Below are 17,115 nucleotides of genomic sequence, written 5' to 3'. Positions count from 1 at the left end.
CAATCGGTGAAGTCACTCGCTCTGAGACCTTGAAGTAGTTGTATCCCTTGCTCTGCAAGGGCTGCGGCTTTTGTGGAGCGAAAGGTAACGATGATTTGTGGGTCGCAGTTGTTGACGTGTGCAGAGGGTCCCTGGTTCAAGCCCAGGTAGGGGCAAGGAGAGGGATGGAAGCAACACTGTTACATAATGACAGGATCTAATCCTTTCCCCAGGCATTGACCAGGGCCAGATGACATATGACGGGCAGCATTGGCACGCCACAGAGGAGTGTTTCTGCTGTGCCCACTGTAAGCGTTCCCTCCTGGGGCGCCCCTTCCTGCCCAAACAGGGACAGATCTACTGCTCACGCTCCTGCAGCGCCGGACAGGTGAACAACCACCACTTGACTGAATGTTCAGTTGACCATTGTATAGTATGTGCATTATATATGTATTTCAATTATATGTTATAAATTCTATAAATTCCATCAATCAGGACCCAGACGAGTCAGACTCATCTGACTCGGCCTTCCAGAGTGCCCGCTCCCGTGAGTCTCACCACAGCATCAAGATTCTAAAACCGGAGCGCCGAAATGCAGAGCAGGAGCGTCGCCAGCCAGCGCCCATGACTGATCGTCTATCTGTTGAGGTGGACCCCCTGTCTATCCAGATGGACCGTCTGAGCCTTGGCTCTAGCCAGACACCCAGTCGCACACCCAGTCACGCCCCCAGCCGCACCCCTAGTCTCAACCAAGTGTGGATGAGCCGGGATGAACCTTACCCCCCAGCCTATGAGACAGCCAACGAGGGCTCCCAGCAGGATGCCTCTCCAACCCCCAATTCCCTGCTCCTGGGCCTGTGTAACCCCAGGAAAGGCTACAGCCCCAGCTCCCACAACCCCCTGCCCCCAGCCCAGAGCCCTGTCAACCCAGGAAAAAGGCCTGAGTCCAGAGCTAAAGTGCAGGGCAACACGAAGCGAACGCCCATGGCGGCACTGAGGGGTCAATCCTTCCAGGACAACTGGATCCACCACAGCCAAGACGAGTTCCGCCCACCCAAGCTGAGGACCCAGATGAGCTTCAACGAGGTGTCCAGCCAAGGCCAGGGCTTCTCGAACAAGAGGAACATCAGCATGCATGGCTTCCAGAGGGACAGCAGGCCCCCCCTGACCAGGACCAGGAAAGCAATGAGCAATGGTATGAGCTTCACAGAGCCCCTCACCCCTCTGGAACAGACCCCCCGAGGATCTATGGAGTCTCTGGCCCTGTCCAATGCTACAGGTACTGTACCCTCTCAACTGAGTTTAGAAGCTACATTGTAGACAAGGGGCTTTATTTTCGGCGGGTGTTAAGCCAGCACAATTGTCAAATGTATGCTTGTTTTGCAATTTTGACCTGTTAAAGCCGGCGCTCTTCTGTTTTCAAACCCTAGCATCAGGATTGGTAAATGACCTAGCTTGCGCTGAGGTGGGAGGGTTGGCAATATTTGGGGTGTATCCTTAAAAACTTGTGCCAAAGTGCACATTTCAGGTAACGCTGGTCCCCACGATCTAATGAAACATTCTGGCAATGTTTAAAGAACAAATTGGGCCTCCCGAGTGGCGCAGTGGTCTAAGGCACTGCATCGCAGACACGGTCGCCAGGTGTACAGTGTTTCCTCCGACACATTGATGCGGCTGGCTTCTGGGTTAAGTGGACATTGTGTGAAGAAGCAGGGCGGCTTGGGTGGGTTGTGTTTCGAAGAACACACGGCTCTTGACCTTCCCCTCTCACGATTCCATACGGGAGTTGCAAGGATGAGACGAGACTGTAACTAACAATTGGATACCACTATATTGGGGAGAAAATATAGGTAAAAAAATAACAAATTAAATGTGTTCTAGGAACATTCTTGCAACATCTGGCGAATGCTTTATGCAAACATTCTATAATCATCAGTACGGCTGGACAGTTTGTGTGTCATGAAAACATTTGCCACGACCTATCAAATGTTCTGGAAACTTTCACAGAACCAATTCTGGTTTGCTGGGAAAACATTACAGGTACATTGTGTTTGTTACGGGATTCTTCCGTCGAAGGAGAGGAGGACCAAAATGCAGCGTTGTTGAAATTCATGTTTGTTTTTAATAAGAAATCTATACATGAATAAACTACAAAAACAACAAACGTGTAAACCCGAAACAGTCCCGTGTGGCACAAACACTGACACAGGAGGCAATCACCCACAAAACCCAACACCAAACAGGCTACCTAAATATGGTTCCCAATCAGAGACAATGACTAACACCTGCCTCTGATTGAGAACCATATCAGGCCAAACACAGAAACAGACAAACTAGACACACAACATAGAATGCCCACTCAGATCACACCCTGAACAAACAAAACATAGTTTGCTTTGTATGTTTCTATGGTCAGGGTGTGACAGTACCCCCCCCCCAAGGTGCGGACTCCGGCCGCAAAACCTGAACCTATTGGGGAGGGTCTGGGTGGGCATCTGTCCTCGGTGGCGGCTCTGGTGCTGGACGTAGCCCCCACTTCACCATAGTCTTAGTCTGCCACATTGTCCGCTTCCGTGGCCTCCTAACCACGGCGACCCTTCTAAATGACCCCACTGGACAGAGGGGCAGCTCGGGACAGAGGGGTAGCTCGGGACAGAGGGGCAGCTTCAGGACAGAGGGGCAGCTCGGGACAGAGGGGTGGAAGCTCTGGCAGCTCTGGGCTGAGGGGCTCTGGCAGCTCTGGGCTGAGGGGCTCTGGCAGCTCTGGGCTGAGGGGCTCTGGCGCCTCAGACTCCGGCAGCGCCGGACAGGCGGGAGACTCCGGCAGCGCCGGACAGGCGGGAGACTCCGGCAGCGCCGGACAGGCGGGAGACTCCGGCAGCGCCGGACAGGCGGGAGACTCCGGCAGCGCCAGACAGGCGGGAGACTCCGGCAGCGCCAGACAGGCGGGAGACTCCGGCAGCGCCGGACAGGCGGGAGACTCCGGCAGCACTGGACAGGCGGGAGCAGCTGTAGGGATGAGACGGAGAGACAGCCTGGTGCGGGGGGCTGCCACCGGAGGGCTGGTGCGTGGAGGTGGTACCGGATAGACCGGACCATGCAGGCGCACTGGAGCTCTTGAGCACCGAGCCTTCCCAACCTTACCTGGTTGAATGCTCCCGGTCGCCCTGCCAGTGCGGCGAGGTGGAATAGCCCGCACTGGGCTATGCAGGCGAACCGGGGACACCATGCGCAAGGCTGGTGCCATGTAAGCCGGCCCAAGGAAACGTGCTGGAGACCAGATGCGTAGAGCCGGCTTCTTGGCACTTGGCTCAATGTCCACTCTAGCCCAGCCGATACGCAGAGCTGGAATGCACCGCACCGGGCTATGCACCCGCATTGGGGACACCGTGCACTCCAAAGCATAACACGGTGTCTGCCCGGTCTCTCTAGCCCCCCGGTAAGCACAGGAAGTTGGTGCAGGTCTCCTACCTGGCTTCGCCATACTCCCTAGGTGCCACCCCCCCAAGACATTTTTGGGGCTGACTCTCGGGCTTCCGTCCGCGTCGCCGTGCTCGTCTCTCCAACTCCATTCTCCTATAACCCTCCTCGCACTGCTCCAGCGAATCCCAGGCGGGCTCCGGCACTCTCCCTGGGTCGACCGCCCACCTGTCTATTTCTTCCCAAGTCGTATAGTCCAGACTTCGCTGCTCCTGCTGCCGCTGCCTGTCACCACGCCGCTTGGTCCTGTTGTGGTGGGTGATTCTGTTACGGGATTCTTCCGTCGAAGGAGAGGAGGACCAAAATGCAGCGTTGTTGAAATTCATGTTTGTTTTTAATAAGAAAACTATACATGAATAAACTACAAAAACAACAAACGTGTAAACCCGAAACAGTCCCGTGTGGCACAAACACTGACACAGGAGACAATCACCCACAAAACCCAACACCAAACAGGCTACCTAAATATGGTTCTCAATCAGAGACAATGACTAACACCTGCCTCTGATTGAGAACCATATCAGGCCAAACACAGAAACAGACAAACTAGACACACAACATAGAATGCCCACTCAGATCACACCCTGACCAAACAAAACATAGAAACATACAAAGCAAACTATGGTCAGGGTGTGACAGTGTTATTACATTACCTGGAAACCTACTGAGAATGTTTGGGGAATGTTCTGTGGGGGTTGTTACAGATGTTGTGCACAACATTTTAGTGAATGTTAGGAGAACATACCAATGATATTTCCTTAAAAAAAATGTTTTTAGGATGTTATCATCCTAATGTTAGATTAAACTAGAACTAGAACGTATTGGGAATCTTTTTTTTTTTTTTTTTGAATTTTACTCCCTTTTTCTCCCCAATTTCGTGGTATCCAATTGTTGTAGTAGCTACCATCTTGTCTCATTGCTACAACTCCCGTACGGGCTCGGGTGAGACGAAAGTTGAATGTCATGCGTCCTCCGATACACAACCCAACCAGCCGTACTGCTTCTTAACACAGCGCGCATCCAACCCGGAAGCCAGCCGCACCAATGTGTCGGAGGCTGGCAACCTTGGCTAGCGCGCACTGCGCCCGGCCCGCCACAGGAGACGCTTGTGCGCGATGAGACAAGGAGATCCCTACCGACCAATCCCTCCCTAACCCGGACGACGCTAGGCCAATTGTGCTTCGCCACACGGACCTCCCGGTCGCGGCCGGTTACGACAGAGCCTGGGCGCGAACCCATGGCACAGCTGGCGCTGCAGTACAGCGCCCCTAACAACTGCGCGTATTGGGAATCTTAGCTAATGTTCTGGGAATGTTCCCGGTAAAAGGTTTGGCTCATGTGACTGCTTTGAAATAAATCTTAATTACCAAAGCTTTCTTAAAAGATCAAGTTCGGGGGCATCTATTTTTTATATATGTGGGCTATTGTACATTATTTTATCCAGCTACTGTTATTATTTGCATGTATGTAAAAACCCCTCCATGCCCATCATTGAACGAGAGATAGAATGATCCGGTGACACTCGTATTTAAAAACATTTAAGTGAATATCCTGTAACAATAGCTTGTTTTCTGTTTTTTTAGATTAAAAAACAAGCCCTTATTGCAGGGGTTCCCAAACGTTTTTGTCCCATGGCCCCATTTTGATATCTAAAAATTCTCGTGACCCGAACCATGTGAAACAAATGATGTAATTAACAGCCTATGTTTACTTTTTTTAATTGGGGCTACGCAGTCAATTGCAAAACCTTCTAACAGTATTTCTGAACTCACCGTCATGTACTTTAAATGTGGGGCTATGACAGTCAATTGCAAATTAGTCTGACATAATTTATCTTATCTCACCAGCACTAATGAGATGGGTGTGCTTAATGCATGTCCCGTCGGAGCTTCTCAAAGTCAGGGGGCGTGGTTGACAGTGCACACCTCATCTCTCCTGTCACATCCTACCTGGATCGATATTTGTTTTTAATGCAGACGAGAGTACTGAATCAGCGTACCATGAGTTGCAATGTCACGTTCTGACCTTAGTTCCTTTGTTTTGTCTTTGTTTTAGTATGGTCAGGACGTGAGTTGGGGTGTGCAGTCTATGTTCTTTTTTCTATAATTTGGGATTTCTGTGTTTGGCCTGGTATGGTTCTCAATCAGAGGCAGCTGTCAATCGTTGTCCCTAATTGAGAACCATACTTAGGTAGCCTGGTTTCACCTTTGAGTGGTGAGTGATAATTTTCTGTTCAGTGTTTTTTGTATTCACCGTTCAGGACTGTTTCGTTTCGTTCTCGTTATTTTGTGTTCATGATAATAAATTATCAATATGGACACTTACCACGCTGCGCATTGGTCCTCCTCTTCTTCCACCAACAATGGCCGTTACAGAATCACCCACCACAACCGGACCAAGCAGCGTGGTACCCAGGAGCAGCGGGTTCAAGACTCCTGGACTTGGGAGGAGATCTTAGATGGTAAGGGACCCTGGGTACAGCCGGGAGAATATCGTCGCCCCAAGGCAGAGCTGGAGACAGCGAAAGCCGAGAGGCGGTGGTATGAGGAGGCGGCTGGGACGAGAGGCAGCCCCAAAAATGTCTTGGGGGGGCACACGGGGAGTGTGGCTAAGTCAGGTAGGAGACCTGAGCCAACTCCCCGTGCTTACCGTGGAGAGAGGTGGACCGGGCAGGCACCGTATTATGCCGTGAGGCGCACGGTGTCCCCAGTGTGCAGGCATAGCCCGGTGCGCTACATAGCAGCGCCTCGTATCGGCCGGGCTAGAGTGGGCATCGAGCCAGGTGCCATGAAGCCGGCTCAGCGAATTTGGTCTCCAGTGCGTCTCCTCGGGCCAGTGTACATGGCACCAGCCTTACGCATGGTGTCCCCGGTTCGCCAGCACAGCCCAGTGTGGTCTATTCCACCTCACCGCACTGGCCTGTCTACGGGGAGCATCCACTCAGGTAGGATTGTACAGGCTCGGTGCTCGAGACCTCCAGTGCGCCTCCACGGTCCGGTCTATCCAGTGCCTCCCCCACACACCAGGCCTCCGGTGGCAGCCCACCGCACCAGTCTGTCTCTCCACCTCTTCCCTACAGGTACTCCCATCTGTCCTGAGCTGCCAGAGACTCCCGTCAGTCAGGAGCTGCCAGAGCCGTCCGTTACTCCGGTGCTGCCGGAATCGCCCTTCACTCCGGAACTGCCGGAATCGCCCGTCTCTCCGGCGCTGCCGGAAACGCCCTTCACTCCGGAGCTGCCGGAGCCTCCCGCCTGTCCAGTGCTGCCGGAATCTCCCGTCCATCCGGGACCCGTGGCTAGGGTCCCCAGTCCGAGGTCGGCGGCGAGGTTTGCCGCTCTAAAGAGGCCACGGAGGCGGGTTGAGAGGGGGACAAAGACTAGAGGGGGACCCTCCCCTTTAAGTTCAGGTTTTGCGGGCGGAGTCCGCACCTTTGGGGGGGGGGGGGGGGTACTGTCACGTTCTGACCTTAGTTCCTTTGATTTGTCTTTGTTTTAGTATGGTCAGGGCATGAGTTGGGGTGGGCAGTCTATGTTATTTTTTCTATAATTTGGGATTTCTGTGTTTGGCCTGGTATGGTTCTCAATCAGAGGCAGCTGTCAATCGTTGTCCCTGATTGAGAACCATACTTAGGTAGCCTGGTTCCACCTTTGAGTGTTGGGTGATTCTTTTCTGTTCAGTGTTTTTGTATTCACCGTTCAGGACTGTTTCGTTTCGTTCTCGTTATTTTGTGTTCATGATAATAAATTACCATTATGGACACTTACTACGCTGCGCATTGGTCCTCCTCTTTTTCCACCAACAACGGCCTTTACATGCAATGCTCGGAGGGAAACAGCACAGTATTCCCTTTGAGTCAGGAACCAAATCTCCTCCATAGTGACCCGTGAATACATTGTCTGCAGAATTCAGGCACATGACAGTGCGATCAGCTGATTGATTTCACTTAAGGGCATGTCAAATGAGCCAGGGTCACAGTCAAACGGATTTTGCTGATATGGTCACTCATCTGTATAATGTTTTTGCATTTGCCCTGCATGCTTGCGTTCTTTTCGTTCAGTTTCCCAAATATGTCTATTACATAGGAAAGGAGACATATTCAGTGTGAATGACAACAGTTCGTCTGTCACGACTTCTACCGAAGTCGGTTCCTCTCCTTGTCCGGGCGGTGTTCGGCGGTCAACGTCACCAGTCTCCTAGCCATCACCGATTCATTTTCCATTAGTTTTTTCTTGTTTTCCCACACACCTGGTTTTCATTCCATCATTACATGTTGTGTATTTAACCCTCTGTTCCCCCCATGTCTTTGTGTGGTATTGTTTGTTGTAAATGCTTGTGCACATTGTTGTTCTGGGCGCGACGGGTTTTGTACCCATTCTTTATTCTGGATGCCGGTGGTTATACAGTGCCTTGCGAAAGTATTCGGCCCCCTTGAACTTTGCAACCTTTTGCCACATTTCAGGCTTCAAACATAAAGATATAAAACTGTATTTTTTTGTGAAGAATCAACAACAAGTGGGACACAATCATGAAGTGGAACGACATTTATTGGATATTTCAAACTTTTTTAACAAATCAAAAACTGAAAAATTGGGCGTGCAAAATTATTCAGCCACCTTAAGTTAATACTTTGTAGCGCCACCTTTTGCTGCGATTACAGCTGTAAGTCGCTTGGGGTATGTCTCTATCAGTTTTGCACATCGAGAGACTGACATTTTTTCCCATTCCTCCTTGCAAAACAGCTCGAGCTCAGTGAGGTTGGATGGAGAGCATTTGTGAACAGCAGTTTTCAGTTCTTTCCACAGATTCTCGATTGGATTCAGGTCTGGACTTTGACTTGACCATTCTAACACCTGGATATGTTTATTTTTGAACCATTTCATTGTAGATTTTGCTTTATGTTTTGGATCATTGTCTTGTTGGAAGACAAATCTCTGTCCCAGTCTCAGGTCTTTTGCAGACTCCATCAGGTTTTCTTCCAGAATGGTCCTGTATTTGGCTCCATCCATCTTCCCATCAATTTTAACCATCTTCCCTGTCCCTGCTGAAGAAAAGCAGGCCCAAACCATGATGCTGCCACCACCATGTTTGACAGTGGGGATGGTGTGTTGCTTTTACGCCAAACATAACGTTTTGCATTGTTGCCAAAAAGTTCAATTTTGGTTTCATCTGACCAGAGCACCTTCTTCCACATGTTTGGTGTGTCTCCCAGGTGGCTTGTGGCAAACTTTAAACGACACTTTTTATGGATATCTTTAAGAAATGGCTTTCTTCTTGCCACTCTTCCATAAAGGCCAGATTTGTGCAATGTACGACTGCGAGGGTAAAAAAAAACACGCCCTGTTAAGAACTCTTTTTATTTTTTAAAATATTTTTTTATATATATTGTTGTTGTCCTATGGACAGAGTCTCCCACCTCAGCTGTAGATCTCTGCAGTTCATCCAGAGTGATCATGGGCCTCTTGGCTGCATCTCTGATCAGTCTCCTCCTTGTATGAGCTGAAAGTTTAGAGGGACGGCCAGGTCTTGGTAGATTTGCAGTGGTCTGATACTCCTTCCAATTCAATATTATCGCTTGCACAGTGCTCCTTGGGATGTTTAAAGCTTGGGAAATCTTTTTGTATCCAAATCCGGCTTTAAACTTCTTCACAACAGTATCTCGGACCTGCCTGGTGTGTTCCTTGTTCTTCATGATGCTCTCTGCGCTTTTAACGGACCTCTGAAACTATCACAGTGCAGGTGCATTTATACGGAGACTTGGTTACACACAGGTGGATTGTATTTATCATCATTAGTCATTTAGGTCAACATTGGATCATTCAGAGATCCTCACTGAACTTCTGGAGAGAGTTTGCTGCACTGAAAGTAAAGGGGCTGAATAATTTTGCACGCCCAATTTTTCAGTTTTTGATTTGTTAAAAAAGTTTGAAATATCCAATAAGTGTCGTTCCACTTCATGATTGTGTCCCACTTGTTGTTGATTCTTCACAAAAAAATACAGTTTTATATCTTTATGTTTGAAGCCTGAAATGTGGCAAAAGGTCGCAAAGTTCAAGGGGGCCGAATACTTTCGCAAGGCACCGTATATATACACTGCTCAAAAAAATAAAGGGAACACTTAAACAACACAATGTAACTCCAAGTCAATCACACTTCTGTGAAATCAAACTGTCCACTTAGGAAGCAACACTGATTGACAATACATTTCACATGCTGTTGTGCAAATGGAATAGACAACAGGTGGAAATTATAGGCAATTAGCAAGACACCCCCAATAAAGGAGTGGTTCTGCAGGTGGAGACCACAGACCACTTCTCAGTTCCTATGCTTCCTGGCTGATGTTTCGGTCACTTTTAAATGCTGTCGGTGCTTTCACTCTAGTGGTAGCATGAGACGGAGTCAACAACCCACACAAGTGTCTCAGGTAGTGCAGCTCATCCAGGATGGCACTTCAATGTGAGCTGTGGCAAGCAGGTTTTCTGTGTCTGTCAGCGTAGTGTCCAGAGCATGGAGGCGCTACCAGGAGACAGGCCAGTACATCAGGAGACGTGGAGGAGGCCGTAGGAGGGCAACAACCCAGCAGCAGGACCACTACCTCCGCCTTTGTGCAAGGAGGAGCACTGCCAGAGCCCTGCAAAATTACCTCCAGCCGGCCACAAATGTGCACGTGTCTGCTCAAATGGTCAGAAACAGACTCCATGAGGGTGGTATGAGGGCCCGACGTCCACAGGTGGGGGTTGTGCTTACAGCCCAACACCGTGCAGGACGTTTGGCATTTGCCAGAGAACACCAAGATTGGCAAATTCGTCACTGGCGCCCTGTGCTCTTCACAGATGAAAGCAGGTTCACACTGAGCACGTGACAGACGTGACAGAGTCTGGAGACGCCGTGGAGAACGTTCTGCTGCCTGCAACATCCTACAGTATGACCGGTTTGGCGGTGGGTCAGTCATGGTGTGGGGTGGCATTTCTTTAGGGAGCCGCACAGCTCTCCATCTGCTCGCCAGAGGTAGCCTGACTGCCATTAGGTACCGAGATGAGATCCTCAGACCCCTTGTGAGACCATATGCTGGTGCGGTTGGCCCTGGGTTCCTCCTAATGCAAGACAATGCTAGACCTCATGTGGCTGGAGTGTGTCAGCACTTCCTGCAAGAGGAAGGCATTGATGCTATGGACTGGCCCGCCCGTTCCCCAGACCTGAATCCAATTGAGCACATCTGGGACATCATGTCTCGCTCCATCCACCAACACCACGTTGCACCACAGACTGTCCAGGAGATGCTTTAGTCCAGGTTTGGGAGATGATCCCTCAGGAATCCATAGCCTGTAGTGTGGTTTTCACTTTAATTTTGAGTGTGACTCCAAATCCAGACCTCCATGGGTTGATAAATTTGATTTCCATTGATCATTTTTGTGTGATTTTGTTGGCAGCACATTCAACTATGTAAAGAAAAAAGTATTTAATAAGAATATTTCATCCATTCAGATCTAGGATGTGTTATTTTAGTGTTCCCTTTATTTTTTTGAGCAGTGGAAGACCTTAACAGGCAGACCTTATTTACATAAGTATTCAGACCCTTTGCTATATGACTCGAAATTGAGCTCTGGTTCATCCGGTTTCCATTGATCATCCTTGAGATGTTTCTACAACTTGATTAAATTCAATTGATTGGACATGATTTGGAAAGGCACATACCTGCCTATATAAGGTCCCACTGTTGACATTGAATGTTAGAGCAAAAACCAAGCTATGAGGTCGAAGGAATTGGCCGTAGAGCTCTAAGACAGGATTGTGCCGAGGCACAAATCGGGGGTAGAGTATCAAAACATTTCTGCATCATCAAAGGTCCCCAAGAACACCATGGCCTCCATCATTCTTAAATGGAAAAAGTTTAGAATCACCAAGACTGTTCTTAGCGCTGGCCGCCCAGCCAAACTGAGTAATCGGGGGAGAAGGGCCTTGGTCAGGGAGGTGACCAAAAACTCAATGGTCACTCTGACAGAGCTTCAGACTTCCTCTATGGAGATGGGAGAACCTTCCAGAAGGACATCCATCTCTGCAGCACTTCACCGATCAAGCTTTTATGGTAGAGTGGCCAGACAGAAGCCACTCTTCAGTAAAAGGCACATGACAGCATGCTTGGAGTTTGCCAAAAGGCACCTAAAGACTCTCTGACCATGAGAAACAAGATTCTCTGGCCCTACGGTGAAGCATGGTGGTGGCAGCATAATGCTGTGGGGATATTTTTCAGCAGCAGGGACTGGGAGACTAGTCAGGATCGAGTGAAAGATGAACGGAGCAAAGTACAGAGAGATCCCTGACGAAAACATGCTCCAGAGCGATCAGGACCCCAGACTGGTGAGAAGGTTCACCTTCCAACATGACATCCACCCTAAACAAACAGTCAAGACAACGTAGGAGTAGCTTCGGGACAAGTCTCTGAATGTCCTTGAGTGGCCCCGCCAGAGCCTGGACTTGAACTCAATCGAGAGACCTGAAAATAGCTGTGCAGCGACGCTCCCCATCCAACCTGACAGAGATTGGGAGGATCTGCAGAGAAGAATGGGAGAAAATCCCGAAATACAGGTGTGCCACTCTTGTAGCATCATACCCAAGAAGACTCAAGAATGTAATCGCTGCCAAAGATACTTCAAGAAAGTACTGAGTAAAGGGTCTGAATACTTGTGATGTGATTTTCTTTTTTGCAAAATGTTATAAAAGCCTGTTGTGCTTTTTCATCATGGGGTATTGAGTGTAGATTGATGAGGGGAAATCCATTTTAGAATAAGGCTGTAATGTAACAAAATGTAGAAAAAGTCAAAGGGTCTGAACACTTTCCAAATGCACTGCAGTTTTACAAACAGGCATGCGCAATGTAGTTTACAATTGGAGTTACCTGCTACATATCTCCAAGTTTGGCGCTCAGCTCTTTTGCCTGCCAGTTGCTCTCAGTGTATTCATTATAGCACAGTGGGTGTACAATACAATGCGTCCATATTGCAGAGGGAGACATTCATAACTAGAGTGCAGAGGCCTGCCCGCCATCCTGTGATAGATGGAGCCCCATTTTGTGTCGCCCTCTTGATTGCTAGCTATAGAATCAATTCTTAGAGTGTACAGTGTAATCTGACAAAGGTGTTGATGTGAGAGTGTGCCAAGAGTGTGCAAAGCTGTCATCAAGGCAAAAGGGTGGCTACTTTGAAGAATCTCAAATATAAAATATATTTAGATTTGTTTAACACTTGTTGGGTTACTACATGATTCCATATGTGTTATTTCATATTTGTGATGTCTTCACTATTATTCTACAATGTAGAAAAAGAAAGAAAGAAAGAAAAAACCTTGAATGAGTAGGTGAACAAACTTTTGACTGGTACTGTATATGTAACAAAATAAAGAAAAACCCTTGAATGAGTAGGCGTACAAACTTTTGACTGGTACTGTATATGTATAACCAGGATTTTGGAAAATCTCCCGCTACCTCATTTTCTTATCAGGCGACCCCTAGTTTGGGAAATGCTGCCTAATAGGCCACCCTTACCCTACTACAGTATACTGAAAGCTGGTTCAACAGCAATGAGTCTAGTGTCTTTCTTATCCTGGCCTAGGGTGGCAGGTAGCCTAGCGGTTAAGAGCATTGGGCCAGTAACCAAACGGTCGCTGGTTGAATTCCTGAGATGACTTGGTGAAAAAACTGTTGATGTGCCCTTGAGCAAGGCACTTAGACCTTAATGCTCCTCCTGTAAGTTGCTCTGGATAAGAGCATCTGCTAAATGTATTTGTATTTCCATGCATTCATCATGTAGCCTGTTTCTAAATGGTCTACTTGTGAGGCATTATTCACATAGGCCTACCTGCAGTGTATAGGCTACTCCCTTTGGCTTGTATCCACCCCCGCCTCTTGTCCGGTTATCCAACATATGTGCGGCTCCTCCAAACATATGCAAATGATTCAGTCCTATAACAGCAGGCCTAGGTTATATCTTGCTTATTGATAACGTGCCTCACACATACAATACAATTTACAGGAGCCTAGTATTTATAATTTGAGGATAAGTGCGACGAGTAAAGGCCTATACTATACTGAAGCCAATTACAACAACGTTGACTGTCAACACTCAAAACTTATTGAGCAAACACTGATATTTTTTTGATTGTTTTAATATTGATGTTACTCGTTACTGTAGCCGATGCTATTTAATAAACTGTATCAATCCACAATGGACTAGGAAAATAATATTCGGTGACCACAGCCGAATTGGAGTTGATGATGACGCAAAGACCATCAATAAGCAACAGAACTTGAGACAACGGCATGCAGTATTGACCAGTGAGGGGTCAAGGACTCGTCACACCTATCATTTATTTATTCATCAAAACCCAGCCCTTTTGAGCCACTGTCAGCTATTGAGTTTATAATTCCCTCAGTGAAAATAGTACAAATATTTGATAATATGATAATAGGGATCATGAATGATTATTTAATACCTTCAGTATCTATATACATGAATAACCTGTGTGTGTATCTTTCCCAGGTAACTCACTGGATGGGGTAAGTAAGCGTCAAGAGCACCTGTCCCGATACTCCATGCCAGACCTTAGTAAGGACTCTGGGATGAATGTGTCTGAGAAGAGTAACATTGGCACACTGGGTTCCTCTGTCCAGTTCCGCAGCTCTGAGTCCCTGACCTCTCGGCCCTACGGGTACCTGAATGCTCCTGTGCAGGTGGGGTACTGGGATTCCCCCCAGCCCCTGGCCTTTAAGGGTACAGGTCGCGTGGGCCTAATAGGGAGTAGTGGTAACCTCCGCATGACCCCCATGAGTGAGAGGATCCCTCGTCGTCGGCCGAATGGGCCAGAGCCCATACAGCAACAACAACCAACACAATCACGGCGACGCAAACACCGTGGCAATGGTAATGATGGAAACGGCAACCACCGCAGCAGCGGTCGCCACTACCGGCGTTCTCGGCGCTCACGCTCTGACAATGCCCTCCACCTGACGGCCGACCGGGGAAGTCATATGATGGAACCCCCGCACCGTCGTGTTCAGGAGGACTATGACCGTTTCCCCGCCGGCCGTACCGCCCGGGACCTGTTTGGGGTGGAGGGCATAGGCGGGTACAGACAGCAGCCTTACAGACCCTGCCCCCGCACCACCTCAGACCTCACCCTGCACAATGCAGCGGGGGGTGGGGGGATGCAGTCGCTGGGCCTTGGGGGACCACACTTGGGTGGGGAGGGATACGGGGAGGGGGCGGACCCCTGGTGCTCCAGCTGCTCCTCATCCTCTGAGTCTGAAGAAGACGAGGGTTACTTCCTGGGGGAGCCCATCCCCAGACCTGTCCAGCTACGCTACCTCCACAATGAGGAGCTGCGCCACAGATACAGCCCTACAGGGATGGGAGGGATGGGGGGCCACCATGGACCCATACATGGACCCCTACATGGAGGAAACCAAGGGCAGCTGCACGGACAGCTCCACATGCGCCAGAGGAGGAAGAGCAAGAACTGCATCATCTCATAGAGAGAGTTAGGGATGGTGAGAATGGAGAGAGAGGGAGTGGGAGGGTGACAGAGAAAAAGAAAGTGAGAAAGGAAGGAAGGAGAGGGAGTGGGAGGGGGAGAGAGAAAGGGGGGAGAGAGAGTATATGAAAGAGTGATCGTGTGTGTGTCAAAGAGAGGCCTATATATATTTGATGTGTGTGAGTTACACAACTAGCTCTATGCGGGGGGGGGGGGGCTATACACCTACACAGTATGAGCTAATCAGGACAAGAAGCCTGCAATGAAGTCAGGTGACTAACAATTGGCAAAAACATCACATTTGTATTGTTAACCGTTTATTATTATATAGCCCAAGAAAGGTTACGGCATTTGATTGATAAACAGAGTGTGCGTGTGTGTGTGTGTGTGTGTGTGTGTGTGTGTGTGTGTGTGTGTGTGTGTGTGTGTGTGTGTGTGTGTGTGTGTGTGTGTGTGTGTGTGTGTGTGTGTGTGTGTGTGTGTGTGTGCCTTCCACAGATACATAACAGAAATATGGGACTTATTCATAACATTTTACTGCTGTAGTGAATTTACCAGCTGTTATTTAAAACCAGTTTAACAATGTCTAGAAATTGGATTTATGCATGCATAATGTTCAGTACGTCAACAAGGCATACAGATAATACAGCAAATAATTGCAATTCATGCTGGAGTTTAGCAACTCTTTAGCATTATTTTTTCTATCTTGAAACCGACAAGGGATAAATTCACCATGTCTGTAAAGTTGAATGAATGCTCCTAAATGACTCAGTTTCAAATAAGTATTGGTACACAACTCCAAGAGCACTAATGGCTGAAGTGCTCACATATTTTATGTACCTACTGGACCTTGGAAAACCACCTGAGTGGACCCTCTCATAGCATTAACCAACCAATGACTTATAATCAGTCCATCACTTACTAAGGAGAACCAAAAACTGTCTGGCAAACACCACAGCCCTCCAAAACCAGTCAGCTGGAAGTGTGATTGTGGACGATGTGTGCTAGTAGATGCCATACAGTGTTGTCGTTTACCTCAGTGGAAACCAAGAGCTGCTGGATCTACAGTACAGTTGGCTAGCAGATTGTGTTATCATCCTGTATAAATAGCCGTTGAACCTAACTACACTGCCCTGCTCTCCACGCTTACCAAGGACAGCTCTAGCCTACGCACCTTGGCCATTCAGGCACAGTAACGTCCTGTATAGTCCTGTTTTCTCCCGCAACATGCTTTGTTTTTCAACGTTATAATATTACTACTAGATAAAACAAATAATAACAATAATAATACCTGTTAAATGTATATAACAGTAAAATAAATGTTATTTAAGTTTTGGATGTAGTAATGTAAATGTTCTGTACATAATGGTCCTAAATATTTATATATATTTTGTAACTACAGAACCATTATTTGTATAACATGATGTAGAGATAGAAAAGGCTTGCATGTTTATTTGTTGATGTTGTGTCATATTGGAATTAAAGTGGATTTCAATGAGCAATGGAAATGTCACATCTTTTGGTGACACGATAACAATAACCATGTTTAATAGGCCATTATAAACGTTTATAAGTGTATATGAATGCTGTAATGCTGCTTGTTCCAGGTTTCTGTGGTTGGTTCTAGCTGAAATCCCGTGTTGTTTTGGTTGACTGACAGTCTCCGTTCCTCCGGACACCGCTCCAAATACTGGTGTGGAAATACGATCTGTTCATTACCAGTCTGCTGTTATTAGACTGCCTTACTGGCTGGTTGCTTAGTGATCATACATCAATCTAAACGCAGCAAAAAAAGAAACGTCCTCTCACTGTCAACTATGTTTATTTTCAGCAAACTTAACGTGTAAATATTTGTATGAACATAACAAGATTCAACAACTGAGACATAAACTGAACAAGTTCCACAGACGTGACTAACAGAAAGGGGGGATCAAAATCTAAATTAACAGTCAGCCTCTGGTGTGGCCACCAGTTGCATTAAGTACTGCAGTGCATCTCCTCCTCATGGAATGCACCAGATTTGCCAGTTCTTGCTGTGAGATGTTACCGCACTCTTCCACCAAGGCACCTGCAAGTTCCCGGACATTTCTGGGGAGAATGGCCCTAGCCTTCACCCTCCGATCCAACAGATCC

The 17,115-nt window shown here is 48.0% G+C and overlaps 2 protein-coding genes across 2 annotated transcripts in view; both read left to right on the top strand.

Moving 5' to 3' along the window:
* LOC110531964 (prickle-like protein 2) overlaps window positions 1–16,480 on the top strand; it is a 126,779-nt gene extending 110,299 nt beyond the window's left edge. Inside the window, exons 7-9 of the mRNA XM_036987863.2 lie at window positions 213–367; window positions 475–1,258; window positions 13,992–16,480. Coding sequence (XP_036843758.2) covers window positions 213–367; window positions 475–1,258; window positions 13,992–14,983 — 1,931 coding nt within the window. The 3' untranslated portion in view covers window positions 14,984–16,480. The remainder of the gene's footprint in view (window positions 1–212; window positions 368–474; window positions 1,259–13,991) is intronic.
* The window catches only part of LOC110531972 (transmembrane and coiled-coil domains protein 1), a 466,184-nt gene that overhangs the window by 84,360 nt on the left and 364,709 nt on the right, over window positions 1–17,115 (top strand). The window lies entirely within an intron of this gene.

The sequence above is a fragment of the Oncorhynchus mykiss genome, chromosome 9 (genome assembly GCF_057628025.1).
Source record: "Oncorhynchus mykiss isolate SJ-2025 chromosome 9, ASM5762802v1, whole genome shotgun sequence".
Lineage (NCBI taxonomy): Eukaryota > Metazoa > Chordata > Actinopteri > Salmoniformes > Salmonidae > Oncorhynchus > Oncorhynchus mykiss.
The sequence above is the reverse complement of the archived record's forward strand: the minus strand, read 5'-3'. Positions and strand labels throughout refer to the sequence as shown.